Below are 15,697 nucleotides of genomic sequence, written 5' to 3'. Positions count from 1 at the left end.
TGCAGAATTTTTTATTGGAGACTTTGATTTTTCTTCTTCTTCATCTTTTTCTTTTTTCATTTTATATATTTATGTTATCATATCCTCCGAGTTATTTCACACCTTCCTCCCACTTTATGGATATTCAACCTCGTCGCTATTGTTTATTTCTTTCAAAATTGGTAAACTATTCTCCTGTTTCTTTCCCCCCTTTTCTGTAGAGAAAGGGATAAGAAGATTATGCAGGCATGGAAACAAGGGAAAGTCCAGAAACCAAGATTCTTCACATTCTTGAACCAGTGGAATTTCACAATTTCAGGGTAATTTGGATTTTATTATTGTTAATATTTTTCAAATTTACTTTCTAGTTTGTTGGTGTCTTAAGAATTGAGTATTTGAGTTCAAAGGGTCAATTTTTGTTTACAGTCTTATTAGAGAGTTTTTAGAATTTTGAAGGATTGAAGATGAAATCACATCATTTGTTTTAGCCTATTTTTCAGGGGTCAAAACTAGTCCATTTTGCATGATTTAGTGTTATTAAATAGGTAATTGAGTTGTTTGTCCAATGAGACCAAGGTCTCGTAAATGAGTTATGGCCATTTTACTGATGGGATTTGAGTCTTTCTATTTTTTTGGGTCTCTCTTGGGAGTTGCCTTTGGTCAGTATAACAGCTTTTATGAGAATAACAACAAGTTGATCATTTGTATTCTCAAATGGTATATAGACCTCTTCCAAGCAACTTTTCTCTAATAAAATATGTGTCCACATCTATATGTTTTGTTTGTCATGTTATACCCGGTTGTGATCTCAGTCTTGTTATCATATATAAGTTTATAGGTTCTTCTACAGAATTTCCCAGCTCATGCAATATATTCCTTATTTAGAGAAGTTCACAAGCTCCCTGTACCATAGCCCTATATTCAGCATATGCATTCGACTGAGCTACTATTAGCTGTCTTTTATTTCTCCAGGTAACCAAGTTATTCTTAACAAACACACAATATCAAGAAATCAGTATATTTTTAGTGGCTAGATCAGCCTAATAAGCATCCATATAAGCCTCCACCTTCATATGCTCATTTCTTTTAAACATTCCCTTATTAGGTGTGCCTTTAAGACAACAAACTAATTTGTATGTCCTATTTTTGGTGTAATTTAATAAACTAATATTATATTAATTTGGTAATAATTTAATAAATTAATAAACTAATTTGTCTTTCTTGAATAGTAAATTAATAGTTGATAATAATTTAATAAATAAATATGTATTATATATAGCTAATGTATATTTTTATTATATGTAATAGTATTGGGTCGGGCTTATTTGAGAAAGCTTGAGCCCGTGGGCCTGAAATTTTGTCCAAGACTGAAAATAATGGGCCAGGTTGGGCTACCCGACCCATGAGAGATTATAGTATGAGAGCTTATTATAGTAACAACTGGAAAAATAAGATTTAACAATTATGAGAGATTATAGTATTGTTGCATGGAAACGCCACCTTTGGAGGGGATTTGTGAGCCAATGTGTTGTTAGAGTCAAGTCGAGAGTTCAGAAAGAGACAACAAATTTGGTGGGTGTGACACAATGTTTCAGTTGACACCCTAAAAGATATATTTATAATAAAAAGGTAAAAGGACAAGTTTGCCCTTAGTGTACAAAACAAACAGTACAAAGAATAGTTATACAACAAAGAAGAGTAAAAATACAAAAATAGCCCTATGGCTAGATCTCACAGTCTCTACACTCACCCTCAAATTGATACCTAGGAATAAGCATCAATTTGTCCATGAGAAATAGATGCTGAGTCTGAGTCATTGCTTTAGTCAACTGGTCTGCTAGTTGGAGCTCGAAGGAGACATGAGGAAGAGATATGGTACCCTCAAGAAGGAGATCGTGGATGAATCAATCAACTTCTATGTGTTTGGTGCGCTCATGGAAGACGGGGTTGGAAGCAATTTATTTGCATAGAGAGGAACAAACGGTAATGGCTCATTAAGTATTTCAAATAGAAGAGCTCGAAGCCATATGATCTCACTACACATGAAAGACATAGCCATGTATTTAGCTTCAGTGGAAGACTTGGACATAGTAGATTGTTTCTTGCACTTCCATGAGATAAGAGAGTTGCCTAAGAATAGACACCGGCCAGTAGTGGACCGTCGGGTGCGAGGGCATCCAGCCTAATCAGCATCCGCATAAGCCATAAGATTAATAGGGGATGAGGAAGAGAAGAATATCATCTGTGAAAGGGTGCTTCGCTCATATCTAATGATCCGATGAACTACAGATAAATGTGGTTGTCTTGGGGAAGACACAAACATGCTTACTATCTGAACTACATAAGATATATCCTAGCCGAGTCATGGTGAGATAGATTAAACTGCCCACTAGTTGATGATAAAGGGTAGGATCTTCAAGAAGAGAACCATCATCTTTGCTGAGTTTCAAATTCAGTTCTAGTGGGGTGTCCACAATCTTAGAGTCATTAAGATTTGCTAGTTTAACAAGATTAGTCGCATACTTTTGTTGGTTAACAAAGTAGCCCCGAGAGTTTCTGCTCACTTCAAGTCCCAAGAAATATGTCAGGCCCCAAGTCCTTCATCTTAAAAGACTCACTGAGTAACTGTTGTAGCCTAGCAATTCTTTCTGTATCATCCACTGTAACGAGTATATCATCAACATAGAGGAGTAATACCGTTACTCCTTGCTTTCGCCTTAAGATGAATAAAGAATAATTGAAAGAACTCTGGATAAAGCCAGCATCAGTGATGACGGATCTAAACTTCTCAAACCAGCCCCCAGGAGCTTGCTTCAGGCCATAAAGTGACTTCTTCAGACGACAAACAAGTTGCGTGTCTGTACAATATCCCAGAGGGGGCTTCATATAGATTGTCTCTTTCAACTCCCCATGCAGAAAAGCATTCTTGATGTCCATCTGATGGATTGCCCACTATTTGGCTGTAGATACATCCATCAGAAGTCGTACAATGGTCATTTTAGCTACAGGAGTAAAGGTCTCCTCATAGTCTATCCCATATTCCTATTTATAGCCTTGTGCAACCAACCTAGCTTTGTATCTATCTAGGCTTCCATCAGATTTTAGTTTCACAGATTAGACCCATCGACTTTCTATGAGAGATGTCTTTGGTGGAGCTTTGACCAGGTCCCGGGTGTCATTCTCAAGAAGGGCTCAAATCTTAGAATCCATGGCATCTTTCCAATGTGGTTCTGCTACAGCCTATTGGTAAGATCTGGCAATGTCTATGGTAGATAAAACAACGGAAAAGGAGCTATGGTCTGGTGAAAAGCCATAATAGTTAGGTGGGCAAGAAATTCTAGAGGAACGATGTAAAGCGAGAGTAGTGGGTTTAGGAGGAAGGTCAGATATACTTATTGAGGCAGCTGGAGTGACTAGATCAGCAACTAGTGGCGGAGTAGAGGGGGGCATTGAGACTGAAGAAGGCCATTGCTTCCTGGAGTAAGTCTGAAGTTGTTGCAGAGGTGACAATGGACTGTCTGAGGTACCTGTAGAATCAAAACTGTGCAACAAGGAAATAGAAGGAGCTGGGAATTTTACTATATGTTCAAAAAAGGACACACTTTCAAGAAAAACTATATTATGAGAGATTCTAAGACGACGAGCTAAAGGATCATAGAAAATGAACCCTTTATGTTCAGAACTATACCCCATAAAGGCACACAAAGCTACTTGTGTAGTTAACTTTGTGCATTCATGAGGTGAAAGGTGGACAAAACAAGCACAACAAAAATCCTTGAGCATGGATAAGTCTAGGGGTTTGTGAAAGAGAGATTGAAAATGAGAAGAGTTATTCAAAACAGATGATGGAAGACGATTTATGAGATACACAACAGTGCTGGTTGCCTCCACCCAAAACCAAGAGGGTGCATGGGAATCTTGTAGAAGTGTTCTGACTACACTCAAGATATGCCCATTCTTCCTTTCTAATACCCCGTTTTGTTGTGGGGTGCCTGGATAGGATTTTTGGGGTTGAATTCCATGTTTTAAATAATTTTGGAAATCTCCATCAATATACTCTCCGCTTGAATCCAATCATAGCACACAAATTTGAGCATCAAATTGGGTAGTAACATAGGTGTGAAAGTGTTTAAATACAATGTACACTTCAGATTTCTTTTGAAGAAAATAAGCCCAAGTGAAACGAGTGCAGTCATCAATAAAGATTACAAAGTACTTACATCCCAATTGTGAGACAACTGAAGATGACCAGACATCACTATGTATTACATAAAAAGGAACTGTTGCATGCTCAGAATGAGAAGGAAAAGGTAAAATATGACTTTTACATAAACCACAAGTGATGCAATCTTTATTTATATTCTTAAAGGAAAAATAGAAACAGGTAAATAACAGAAGCAAATAACTGATCAAGTTTCTTAGAAAATGGATGGCCAAGGCGTTTATGCCACACAGGCCAATCATTATTACAGTTAAAAGATTCAGAGCTAGAAGTAGTAGAAAGCAAACACGAAGTAGAAGCAGGAACAGTCTTATTCTTCTCAAATTCCAAAGCAAATAGTTTTCCCAGTCTACGCCCCTTCCCCTTCACTTCCCCAGTTTGCTGGTCTTGTATCAAACAACCATCAGAAGTGAATGAGACATTGTTACCTTCCTCTATAAGTTGGCCAATAGAAATCAAATTGGTGATAAGCTTAGGTACAAATAAAGTTTTGGATAAATGAAACGGATATGACTTAAAAGTAGATAAGTACAAATCATCACAGCCAAGTATGCCTAGTTTTTCACCGTTTGCAGTGATAATTGTCTATTGGGAAGATGGGGTTTGGGATACTGACCGAGAGTCGCCCCTGTCATATGGTTAGAGGCTCCTGAGTCAATATACCAGAGGTGGTTCGGTGAAGGGCAATAGGTCGGTGACTTACCAGGCAGACCAATAGCAAAGAAGGATGAAGAGATGACTGAGGACATGAGCTGTCGAATCCGTTCTTCAGACATGCTGTCGGAGGTGTCGTTTTGGCCAGCTACAAAAGTAATAGAGGAGGAGGCATCTGAACCATCTACAATAGTCTGATAGGCCTTATAGTTTCCTTTTTTTTGGTTTGATCCACTACCTTTTTGAGGCCGGATAGGACGGACATTCAATAATAATGTGGTCGACTTTTTTGCAATTTGTACATGTGTTCTTACAATGGGAGACAATGTGCCCATATTCCTTACATTCATAACACTTTACCTTAGAGAAATCCTTCTTCCCTTTTGGTTTAGTTGCCAGGAAGACAACATCAATGTTGGAATCTTTCCTTCCACCCAGTGTAGTCAATCTGGTTTCCACTCTCAAAATCTCTCCAAGGATAGTATCTAAGTCAGGAAGTGTTCCTTGGCTTAGGATATTAGGTTTGACAACTTCAAACTCAGGCCTTAGATGCATTAGGAAATGCACAATTTTCCTCCTGTCAAAGTGTTTCTTCATGTACTTCACACAAAGTCTGAAGGATCCTTTCCCATGTGAACTAACTCATATTCTATCCAAAGGTTGATGAATCTAGCATAATATTCCTGGACCTTTTTGTCTCCCTGATAGTATGAGAAGATGTCAACCTCTATCTAATACTATCTAGAAGTGTTCGATTACTGATAAATTTTCTCAAGATACTGGTACATCTCATAGGCTGTCTGTACCCTCTCATAGGGATAGCAATATTAGTTTCAACTGAACCTAGAATCCATGACACAATTTTTGCATTGTTGATCTCCCACTGATTAAATCCCTTAATGTCAAAGTCATCAGGTTTAGATATAGATCCATCTAGATATCCCCAAAGACCCTTAGCTTCGACATGGAATTGAAAGTTAAACTTCCATAATGCGTAGTTCGTACCATTGAACTTAATAGGAAGAACCTCCATCCTTTCTGATGCCATTAGAAGACAAAAAGGCGACAACACACACTTCCAGAAACCAATAAGATTCGAACCAAAGGAAGAAAAGGAGAATACCTTTTAGCTGATGCCCAAAAAAGGCAATTGTAAAGTTCTGCTGAACTGAAGAGTGGATCAAAACCCCTCAAAATCAAAACTGATCCAAACCAAACCAAAGGGATTCAGTAGATTTGCTCTGGCGACACCAGATCTAAGATTTCAGGCTGATCCGATGTCTCTACAAGGAAATCTAAGAAGAAAGGTGAATCCGATGGCACAACAGTTTAGGAAATAAATAGGGCCCAACCTCTACCCAATTTGGGCCGGATACTCTTTTTTGGGCCTTCTCAAAATAGTGGGCCCCAGGTTCTGAAAATCAAGCCAAATAATAGAAGGGACAGAAATAATAGTGGGCCGACCTTTGTGGGCCTATCTAAGGTGGGACAGGGGGAACAACATGTTAAAACAAGATATGAGCCGAACATTACCAGCTCATCGAAGGGACCCAAAACATTTTTAAAAGGTCACGTGACTAGGGGGTGATGTCAATAGATGGTAAACACCATTTATCTTCTTTTTCGTTGAGCACAACAGCACGAAAACCACGAAGAGGGAATCTCACCCATTCTGGAAACACTTTACACTGGGTTGCGTCAGAAAGATCAAACAGAATGTTGCAGGAAAAACATAATCCAAGGTGTGTCAGGCGAAGTGATTTAGAGAAGTGGAAGCAGTATGATTGCTCTGAGGAGGAAGATCTCAGTGATTTTGTTTCAGACGACACAGTAAGCTTAGGGAGCATTGATCTGAGCAGTTCGAGGAATGTTTTTGATAAAGATAGCATGGGTTCGAAGGTACTCTTTCAAGAGAACAAGGAAGAAGATGATTCACAAAGAGTTGAGGAAGACATTGTGAACTTTTTGGATTCCTCGACAAAGGTTGCGGTTCAGGTGCTGCCTATACCCGCAAGGGAAGTCAGTCCAATATCTCAGGAAAAACAGGATTTGAGGTCGGTAGGGAAAAGTTCAAACACTCTGACCTGTAATGTAATACCAGAAGAAGGGCAGCACAGGAAGAATAGTTCAACTGCTAAAGTCGACAGGGTATTGATTTCTACTATAAACTCTTCAAGGCAAGCTCAATCACAGGGAACAGATTTAGGCCTATCTCCTTATGCGCATCCCCCTCTCCTGAATGATGTCCCATCGGTCCCCAACAACATAGGTATGAATGTCCTTTCGGTTTTGGTTACTAATGTGCCTTCTGTGCTTGAAACAGTTACTCTAGCATCCCGAGCAGAAGTTCCAGTTGGGGGAAAAAAAGAGTGAATGGCAACTCCGAGAGTGAACTGAGAGAGGGAGAAGTGGCACCTAGAGAGAGATAGGAGGAGGAATTGGAGAGAATATGGGAGAGGATCTATGCATTGTTGAAGGAGTACAAAGAGAAGGAGGAGGAATTAAATCAAAGGGAGAGAGCAGTAATTTCTCCAGAGAAGGACCACTATAGAAGTTCCGAGTTGGGGGGAGAGGTGGCTGAAGCTAATGCATCATCTAGGAAGACTGAGGGTAATAATAAAAGGAAAAAGGAAAAGAGATCAGAAGTGGAGAGATTGATTTCAGATATTGAGGGTGACATTGAGTTTAGTGGGAGAGGGGAAAGAAGAAAGACTCTGTTGTAAGGTGGAGTCTTTTGGGAAGGGTTTTTTGAAAGAAGTGTTCAATGAAAATCATCAACTGGAATGTGAGAGGACTGGGAAGTGAAAGAAAGAGAAGGGCAATTAAAGACTTACTAAGAAGAGAGAAACTGGACATAGTGTTGATACAGGAAACCAAATTGGCAGAATTGGATAAAAGGTGGGTTAGAAGTGTATGGAGATCAAGAGGAGTTTGCTGGACCTCGACCCTTTCTTGGGGAGCCTCTGGAGGTCTAGTAACATTATGGAGGGAGGATGCTATAGAATCAGTGGAGGAGCTAATTGGGAGATACTCTATGTCGTTAAAGGTCAGGAATGTGGGGGATGGATTTACCCAGGTTCTAACCAATGTATATGGGCCAAACACTTATAGAGAGAGGAATGAGATGTGGGAAGAATTGTATGGGATACCAGGCCTATGGGAGGGTCCTTGTGAAAGAATGGTAGGATCCATCTAATGGACGCCAAAAGGTTGCGGAATGGGTGGGCGAATTTCAAAAATCTTCCTACCTTCTCCCAACTGGGAATCATATTCCCTGAATTTAGAATACTATATTCAAGGATCTTACTTGAACCATGATCGAACCAGATCTGAACCAAAAAGCAAAAGGGAGGAATATACCTGATCCGGAGAAGCAGTATCTCCCAAAGTTGGTGTTCACGCCCAAAGAAGAAACCAAGATCCGCTCCTGCTAAAGATGACACAGCTGTGGATGGAACGGAACCAGCAGGGTGCGTCCTACACACTGGATCCTTCCCAAGAATCATCTGGAAAGTCTGAACACTGAATCTTTCTTAGTCTTTTTCGCAAGACTAATGTCAAGAACTGATTTCTTGACTCCCTATTGCTGCAAAGATCAAATCTTGCAAGAGGGAATGGTGGTGGCTGGAGGAGAACTCCTGGGACGAAGATGGCTAAACTGCTTCTCTTCTCTCTGGAGTTTAGTACGAGATCTTATCTCAAATCGCAGGGAGTTTTCTTGACTCAAACCCTTGGTTCGAAATCTGATATATTTCTCTTGGGTTTCTCCTCCTTTCTTCTTGATTAAGAAACCTCATAATTAGGAGTTATCCCAATCCAAATCTGTATTTGGATAGGGGATTATCTTAATCCTATCTGCAGATTAAGTTAGCTTACTCCTGATCTTATCAGGAGGTTACCAGATTCAAATCTGTTTTGAATTTGGTCTCCCAGAGTGGATAAGGTTAAAGGCCCTATCCTTTTACTAACATTAATCTCAGATTCGCCCCATAGATGGGTGATCATATCAGCCCAGCTCGAAATGGGCTTTTGGCCCATTAAGTGTTCAGTGTTTAACTAGTTTCCAATCTGCTACCCAGTTGGGCTTCTTTGTATGGCATGGGACCCAAGCATTGATCTACACACCAGCCACATGGGTTCGGCCCAGCCTTTATTACAAGGCCCAACCGAATTCACTGAAAAACTCAGTGAACCCCTGAGTCCATCACATGGACCCTATGGGCCCAACACTTACATTAAGTGGTCCCTGGGCCAAGCCATCTTATAAAAACCCAGGGACTGTGGGCAGGTGCAAGATTAGCCCATCAGGTATTATCCTAAATGGTCTTACACTTAACCTCTCAGCCCTTAATGATCAAGCACTACCTGACAAGAGAGGACCTCTCCCTCGGCTGCAAGGAACAGTGCCGCACTCTCCACTCACATGGATCCCGGGAATTAAAACCATTTGCAAACATTTTGAAACCGTACATATATATAAATATATTAATTTTGCAAAACAAAATTCCAACGATTGAAATCAACTGCCGGCAGTTTGGTTTCCATCAGAGAGAGTGCATTCCCGATCATTACCTTTGTCCGACAAAGGGGCTGATCCTGTCACTATGATCACCCACTCAGATGAATTCTCAGACTGTCCCAACATACCCAGGTTTTGATCCCCATCTAAGCATCTCACTGATTGGCATATCAAAGACAGCCCGATCCGACACCTAGTGAAGTGTCATAATCGAGTCTAGGGGTCAGGTGTAACTTTTTAGTTTTGCCCATCTATCTTCAAGGTCCAGGGCAATACTGGAAATCTGGTCCGGTTCAAGGATTCGAGTAATCCCATACTGCATGTGCCTTGGGTCTTACCCTGGTGGCCGAGACAGGCCATCCCAACACTTGGTGGCACACCAGTATCAGCCTTGGCAGGATAAATCTCCCCAGACTTATCCAATGGCTGTGGACATTTAAAACTAACACGAGTCTCTATAAGTGTCCAGTTTTAGGGTCTTACACAGAATTAAACCAAACAACATGAATCAAACATGCACTTTATTTATTTCTACTAAATAACAAAAGTACATCAAATCGGATTGAAGCTAAGGGCATACAAAACTGTCTAACACCTTGGTGTCTTGGGGGGATTTCAATGTAATTAGGTTTTGTAATGAATTTAACAACCCCCAAAGAACAATTACAACCAGCATGAGAAAGTTTAATGAATTCCTTAATAATTGTGGTCTAAAGGATTTACCTTTCTTACAAGCCAATTTTACTTGGTCTAATTTCCAAAAAAAACCCCCTTTGCTCGAAATTAGATAGGTTCCTATTTAATGAAGAGTGGGGGAATAATTGGAGGAACTTGATGGCTAGGGCCTTACCTAGAGTCACTTCTGATCACTGCCCTATCTAGTTAAGTCCCGAAACAATAGCCTCTGGTCCACAACCATTTAAATTTGAGAATATGTGGTTAATTCACTCGGATTTTGTGCACCTGATTGGGGAGTGGTGGAGATAAGATTTAAGAGGGGTAAAGTGGAAGGGAGTGATTCCCCAAAAAGCTGAAAATGTTGAGATCCAAAATCAAGGAGTGAAATAGGGAATACTTTGGAAGGATAGAGGAGCAAAAAATTAACTTGGTGTCTAAGATTGAGGAATTAGATTCCAAAGAAGCCCAAAGGATGATGAGTGAGCAAGAAAGGATTTTGAGAAGAAACTTAAAGAAGGATTTGGATGAGGTTCTTCTGAGAGAGGAAATCTCTTGAAGGCAAAAGTCAAGACACAAATGGATTTAGGAAGGGGATGGGAATACAAAATTTTTCCATGCATTGGCTAATGGGAGGAGAAGGAAAACTTTCGTGGCTAAGTTAGAGGTGAATGGGGAGGAAGTAACAAATCAAGAAGGTTGTTTGTGGATCATTTCAAGTCAATCTATAGGAAACTGGTGAACAATAGGCCAACATTGGAAGATTTGGATTGGATTAGGATATCTGAAGAACAAGTGAACTGGCTAGAAAGGGGTTTTAGTGAAGAAGAGATTAGACAAGTGGTATTTTCAATGGATAGATCCAAAGCACCTGGTCCAGATGGCTTCACAATTGCTTTTTATTAGGACTGTTGGGATGTTATTAAAGAAGACCTTGTTGGGGTGTTTTAGGAATTTGCAGATAAAAAAAAGGTATGTCCTAGAATTAATGCTACCTTCTTAGCCCTAAACAATAGATGACCTAAGCGGTTGTGCCAAAGCATAATCTTACTACAAGATTGAGAAACAAACAATTTCCCTGCTTCACTCTGCTCCCCCTGTAAATGTTCCAGCAGGTAGACTCCATTCATCTCACGACCAATCTCAATCACCTTCTTTGTTTCTAGATCTTGAAAAATACATCGATCAGGGAAAAAAGTTACCGAACAGTTTTGATTTTTAGTAATACTACTAACTGAAAGTAAGTTAGCACTAAGCTTGGGAACATGCAAAGGTAAGGATAGGGTGATGGTATCTAATAATCTGATGTCTCCTTTGCTAGAAATTGGTACAAGAGAGCCATCAACAATAAAAACTTTGTCTCTCCCAGAGGATAAACAATAGGTGCTAAATAGAGTAGATATGCTGGTTATATGATCTGAAGCACCTGAATCTATTACCCAGGAAGGTCTAGTATTACCTGGGATAGAAGCATGATGAGCAATAGTTCTTGTCCTGTATGAGCAAGGGCTAAAGTAGGCTGAGCTGAATTACTAAATTCATTTTCTAGTTGAGTCAAAACAGCTCGGACTGCAGCTAGGGTATCTAGAGGAGTGCCTGTTGTGCTTGATGAAGTTGTACTATCAGTGTTGATAGCCATATTAACATTCCCTTTCTTATTTCTGAGCTTTGTTGGAACTAGATGAGGGTGCAACTTCCAACAGGTGTCTTGTAGTGTTCACATACTAAGTCCTTCTTAGCTTCCTTCTTCTCCTTATCCCCCCCAGATTTAGGTCTAACTACTAACAAGGTTGATTCAGAGGGCTGTTGCTGCAATATAACCTTTCTCCTAGTTTCTTCACTATGCACTAGGGAATAGGCTTGCGATAAAGTCACACTATCTCTTGTTAACAACTGTTGTCTCACAATGTCATATTCAAACTTCAGACCAGCTAGGAACTCAAAAACTCTGTTAGTTTCAACTTGCTTTCTATATGTTTATGCATCTTTCTGAGTGTCCCACTCAATTGTTTCAAGATGGTCAATTTCATGCCACAGGGATTTTAAGGTTGAAAAGTAAACAGAGACCTGCTTCTCTCCTTGCCTCAGATTTTTAACCTTACATTTTAGCTCATAAGCCCTAGCAACATTAAGAGGCTGAGAGTAGGTTTTCTTCATAACATCCCATATTTCCTTTGCTGTTTTGGCCCACAAGTAGTTTTGGCTGATGCGTGGCTGCATAGAGTTGCACAACCATGTCATCACCAAAAAATTCTCTTGGACCCACCTAGCATAAGTAGGGTCCTCCTTGGAGGGTTCCTTCACATCCCCTAGCAAGAAGTTCAGTTTTCCTCTACCCCCAATAGCCATCATGGCTGATTGGGTCCATTCCAAGTAGTTTGATCCAAAAAACTTAACAATTGTAATCTGAAAGGTGTTTTTAGTCATGTTACCTGAACCACCAGTCCCAAAAGCACCTTCCCCTTGGTTCTTGTACTCCATTCTAAGTCAAGAAGAGGCTTTAAACTACTGTGGCGAGAAAAAACTGTATTTCAAAGCTGAAAACAACCGACCTAGGACAATGATTTTGTAGTTAGATATCAGTCAACTATTGTCTTGGGATTGATATCAGTCCTGGACTGATTGATATCAATCTTGAGATTTTCTATTTGTACCTCTCTGAATGAATAACAAAGTCCTTTTGAGTATCAATCTCAAGAAAAGATACTGACTTTATGAAGGAAACTGATTGATACGTCAGTCTTCAAACTTGATCAATCGATTACTGTTAGCACCTTGAATCTTGATCAAAGAACCAAGAAAAAAAATGATCGGCACCTCCAATCTTGATCAAGAATTGATCTTGATCACTCAATTCCTGCCTGATTCTTCCTGATTACAAGAAGCTCTCTCCAATCTTAGGACAGCTGCTAAAGCCTTCTTGCAACCTCCAAGAATAAGCCGAAATAAGGATCTTTCTGAACTTTCAGCCCTAAACAATTCTCATGTGGTCGGCTGAATTAAATCCACATGAGAAACCCTAGATCTAAGGCTCTGATACCAACTTGAAAGAAGAAGAACTGTTTACTGTATTACAGGTTTGAAGAGAAGAAAAGAGAGAGAGAGAGAGAGAGAAAAGAAAGAAGGGGTTTGGTGGTGAATAATTTGCCGCCCCATACACTCCTTTATTTATAGCTTTTAGGATCCTTACAAGAATAGGAAATAAACAAAAATTATAAACAATAAGGCCAGTTGGCCCAACATAACAGAAATTAGAATCTTCTAATAACAGAAATTAGAAACTACTAAAAAGAAATTAGAAACTACTAATAAAAGAAATTAGAAACAACTAGGTGTGGGTATGAAACCTCACACACTAGAGCCTGAGTGTGGGTATGGAACCCCACTTGTGGCTAACTAACCAACTATTTCTTCAGTTTGCTTGCAGAAGAAAAGGCCTTTCATGTGTTTGTCCCCTAACTAGTGTGTACTTTGCAGGGCTAGTGGTGAGGATTGCTCCCACTTACTTGTATCTTGTTCCTTTTCTAGTGCTATTTGGGGTTGGATTTTTTCTTTGTTTGGGTGCAGGTGGAATCTGTCCACAGACTTAAGTCAGCTGTTCGATCCTTCCTTTTTTGTGTGGCCTACAAAAAAAGGAAAAATGATGTGGAGATGCATTAGAGCAGCCACCTTATGGACAATATGGGAAGAAAGGAATGCAAGGGTGTTCATGGAAAAGGAAAGAAGCATTCAGGCTGTTGAGGATTGTATCTTGACTAGGGCCATTCACTGGTTAAGAACAGTGGACTTCTTTCATACTTTTTCCTTTGATGATATTTGGAGAAATTGGATAGAGATGGCTAACAACCATACAAGGAAGGACAGGGAATCTGTAGTGTGGATCCCTCTGCCTGAAGGATGGGTAAAGCTGAACTTTGATGGCAGCAGCCAAGGAAACCCAGGCCCATCGGGGATAGGAGGGGTGCTGAGAGATACAGAGAGCAACATCTTAGCCTTGTTTTCAGGCCCCGTGGGAATAGGAGACTCTAATAGAGCTGAGATTTTAGCGGCGGTACAAGGTATTCAGATTGCAGAACAACTAGGAGTTCAGCGATTGGTAGTTGAAGGAGACTAAGAATGTTGTGGGATGGTTGACAGACCCAGCTTCAGCTATGTGGCGACACGGAGATTTATTGAGGAAAGTCAACTGGCTCACAAGAAACATGACTGTTACCCCTCTTTGGGTGGGAAGATCAGAAAATACCTTAGCGGATGGGTTAGCTAAGCAAGGGGCTTCAAGGGAACATTTATTTTGGGCTGCTCTGTAATTTTACTTTGGGCTATTTCTGTTTTAATTTGATGTAATACTTTATTAGAAGAGGTAACAGCTCGTGCTTCTTTTTGGGTTTCCTGTATTGCCTTATTACTTCTCGATTAAAAAATTATTTTCATTCATCAAAAAAAAAAAAAAACAGTCGAAGAAAAAGATTTGTAAAGTTCAGGTCTGTAGCCGATCTAGGAAGAAGATTAAAGGACACTCAAGAACTATACTGTTAGAGAGTTCTTGAACCAGTAGTAACCGAGATGTTCAACGAGATGTTATGTGTAGATCAGGTCGTGACCTGCTCTAATACCATGTTAGAGTCAAGTTGAGAGTTCAGAAAGAGAGAAAGAAAGAGACAACAGATTTGGTGGGTGTGACACAATGTGTCAGTTGACACCCTAAAAGATATTTTTATAATAAAAAGGTAAAAGGACAAGTCTACCCTTAGTGTACAAAAGAAAGAGAGTACAAAGAATAGTTATACAACAAAGAAGAGTAAAAGTCCAAAAATGTGCATGGCTAGATCTCACAGTCTCTACACGTGTGTTCATGAGTCAACTTGTGTTCAGCTCTCCCAATTATGTATTGGACTTGGTTAAAGTTAGGGATGAGCATAATTCGGTTAAAACCGAATAACCAAACCAAAAGTTTCAGTTTCATTTTTTTTTCGGGTTTTGGTTAATTTGGTTATTGAATAATTCGGTTTTTGGTTTCTGTTTTTAGAATTGAAATTCGGTTAACCGAATTAACCGAACTTTGATATATAATATGTAACATATAATGTATAATATAGTATATTATTTGTGTATGAATTTATAATATATTGAAATTTTCTTTCATAATGTATATTATAATATATAGTATATATTATATGTTATAATATATATAATATGGTATATACATTATTAAAATTCAGTTTTAACCGAAATAACCAAAAATCGAACTGAAAATTTCGGTTTCGGTTATTTTGGTTTTTCTATAATTTGGTTTTGGTTTTTATTTTTTTAGTTTGGTTTTAAAAATTGCAGTTTATTTGGTTTAGTTTTTAACCGAATAAACCGAATGCTCACCCCTAGTTATAGTGTGAATCATGTAGATTTACTAAAATATCTGCCATGTTAACTCTACAAAATTGCAAATCCTCACTTTAAGTATCTCCATGTAACAGTAGTCCAAGGACTTTGGCAAGGTGACCTCCTTTCTGCTTTTATGCTTACCTTTATTGCAAATGTATTTGGTAGATTAATCATAAAGGCAGATTGATTACAACTGATCAAAGGGTGGAGAGTAGGAAGAAATAGAGTGGTGGTAACCCATTTGCAGTTTGTAGATGACATTATTTTGT

The 15,697-nt window shown here is 39.3% G+C and overlaps 1 protein-coding gene across 3 annotated transcripts in view; it reads left to right on the top strand.

The window, feature by feature from the left end:
- LOC104610957 (rab GTPase-activating protein 22-like) overlaps window positions 1-15,697 on the top strand; it is a 90,620-nt gene that overhangs the window by 5,263 nt on the left and 69,660 nt on the right. Inside the window, exon 3 of one of the 3 annotated variants that reach the window (XM_088894538.1) lies at window positions 201-299. The exons of the other annotated variants lie outside the window; for them this stretch is intronic. Within the exon in view, the coding sequence (XP_088750664.1) occupies window positions 228-299 (72 nt within the window). The 5' untranslated portion in view covers window positions 201-227. The remainder of the gene's footprint in view (window positions 1-200; window positions 300-15,697) is intronic. 3 annotated transcript variants of the gene reach the window in all.

This window comes from Nelumbo nucifera, chromosome 1 (assembly GCF_055504915.1).
Source record: "Nelumbo nucifera cultivar China Antique chromosome 1, China Antique-T2T, whole genome shotgun sequence".
Taxonomy (NCBI): Eukaryota; Viridiplantae; Streptophyta; class Magnoliopsida; order Proteales; family Nelumbonaceae; genus Nelumbo; species Nelumbo nucifera.
This window is presented reverse-complemented; position numbering and strand designations above follow the sequence as displayed.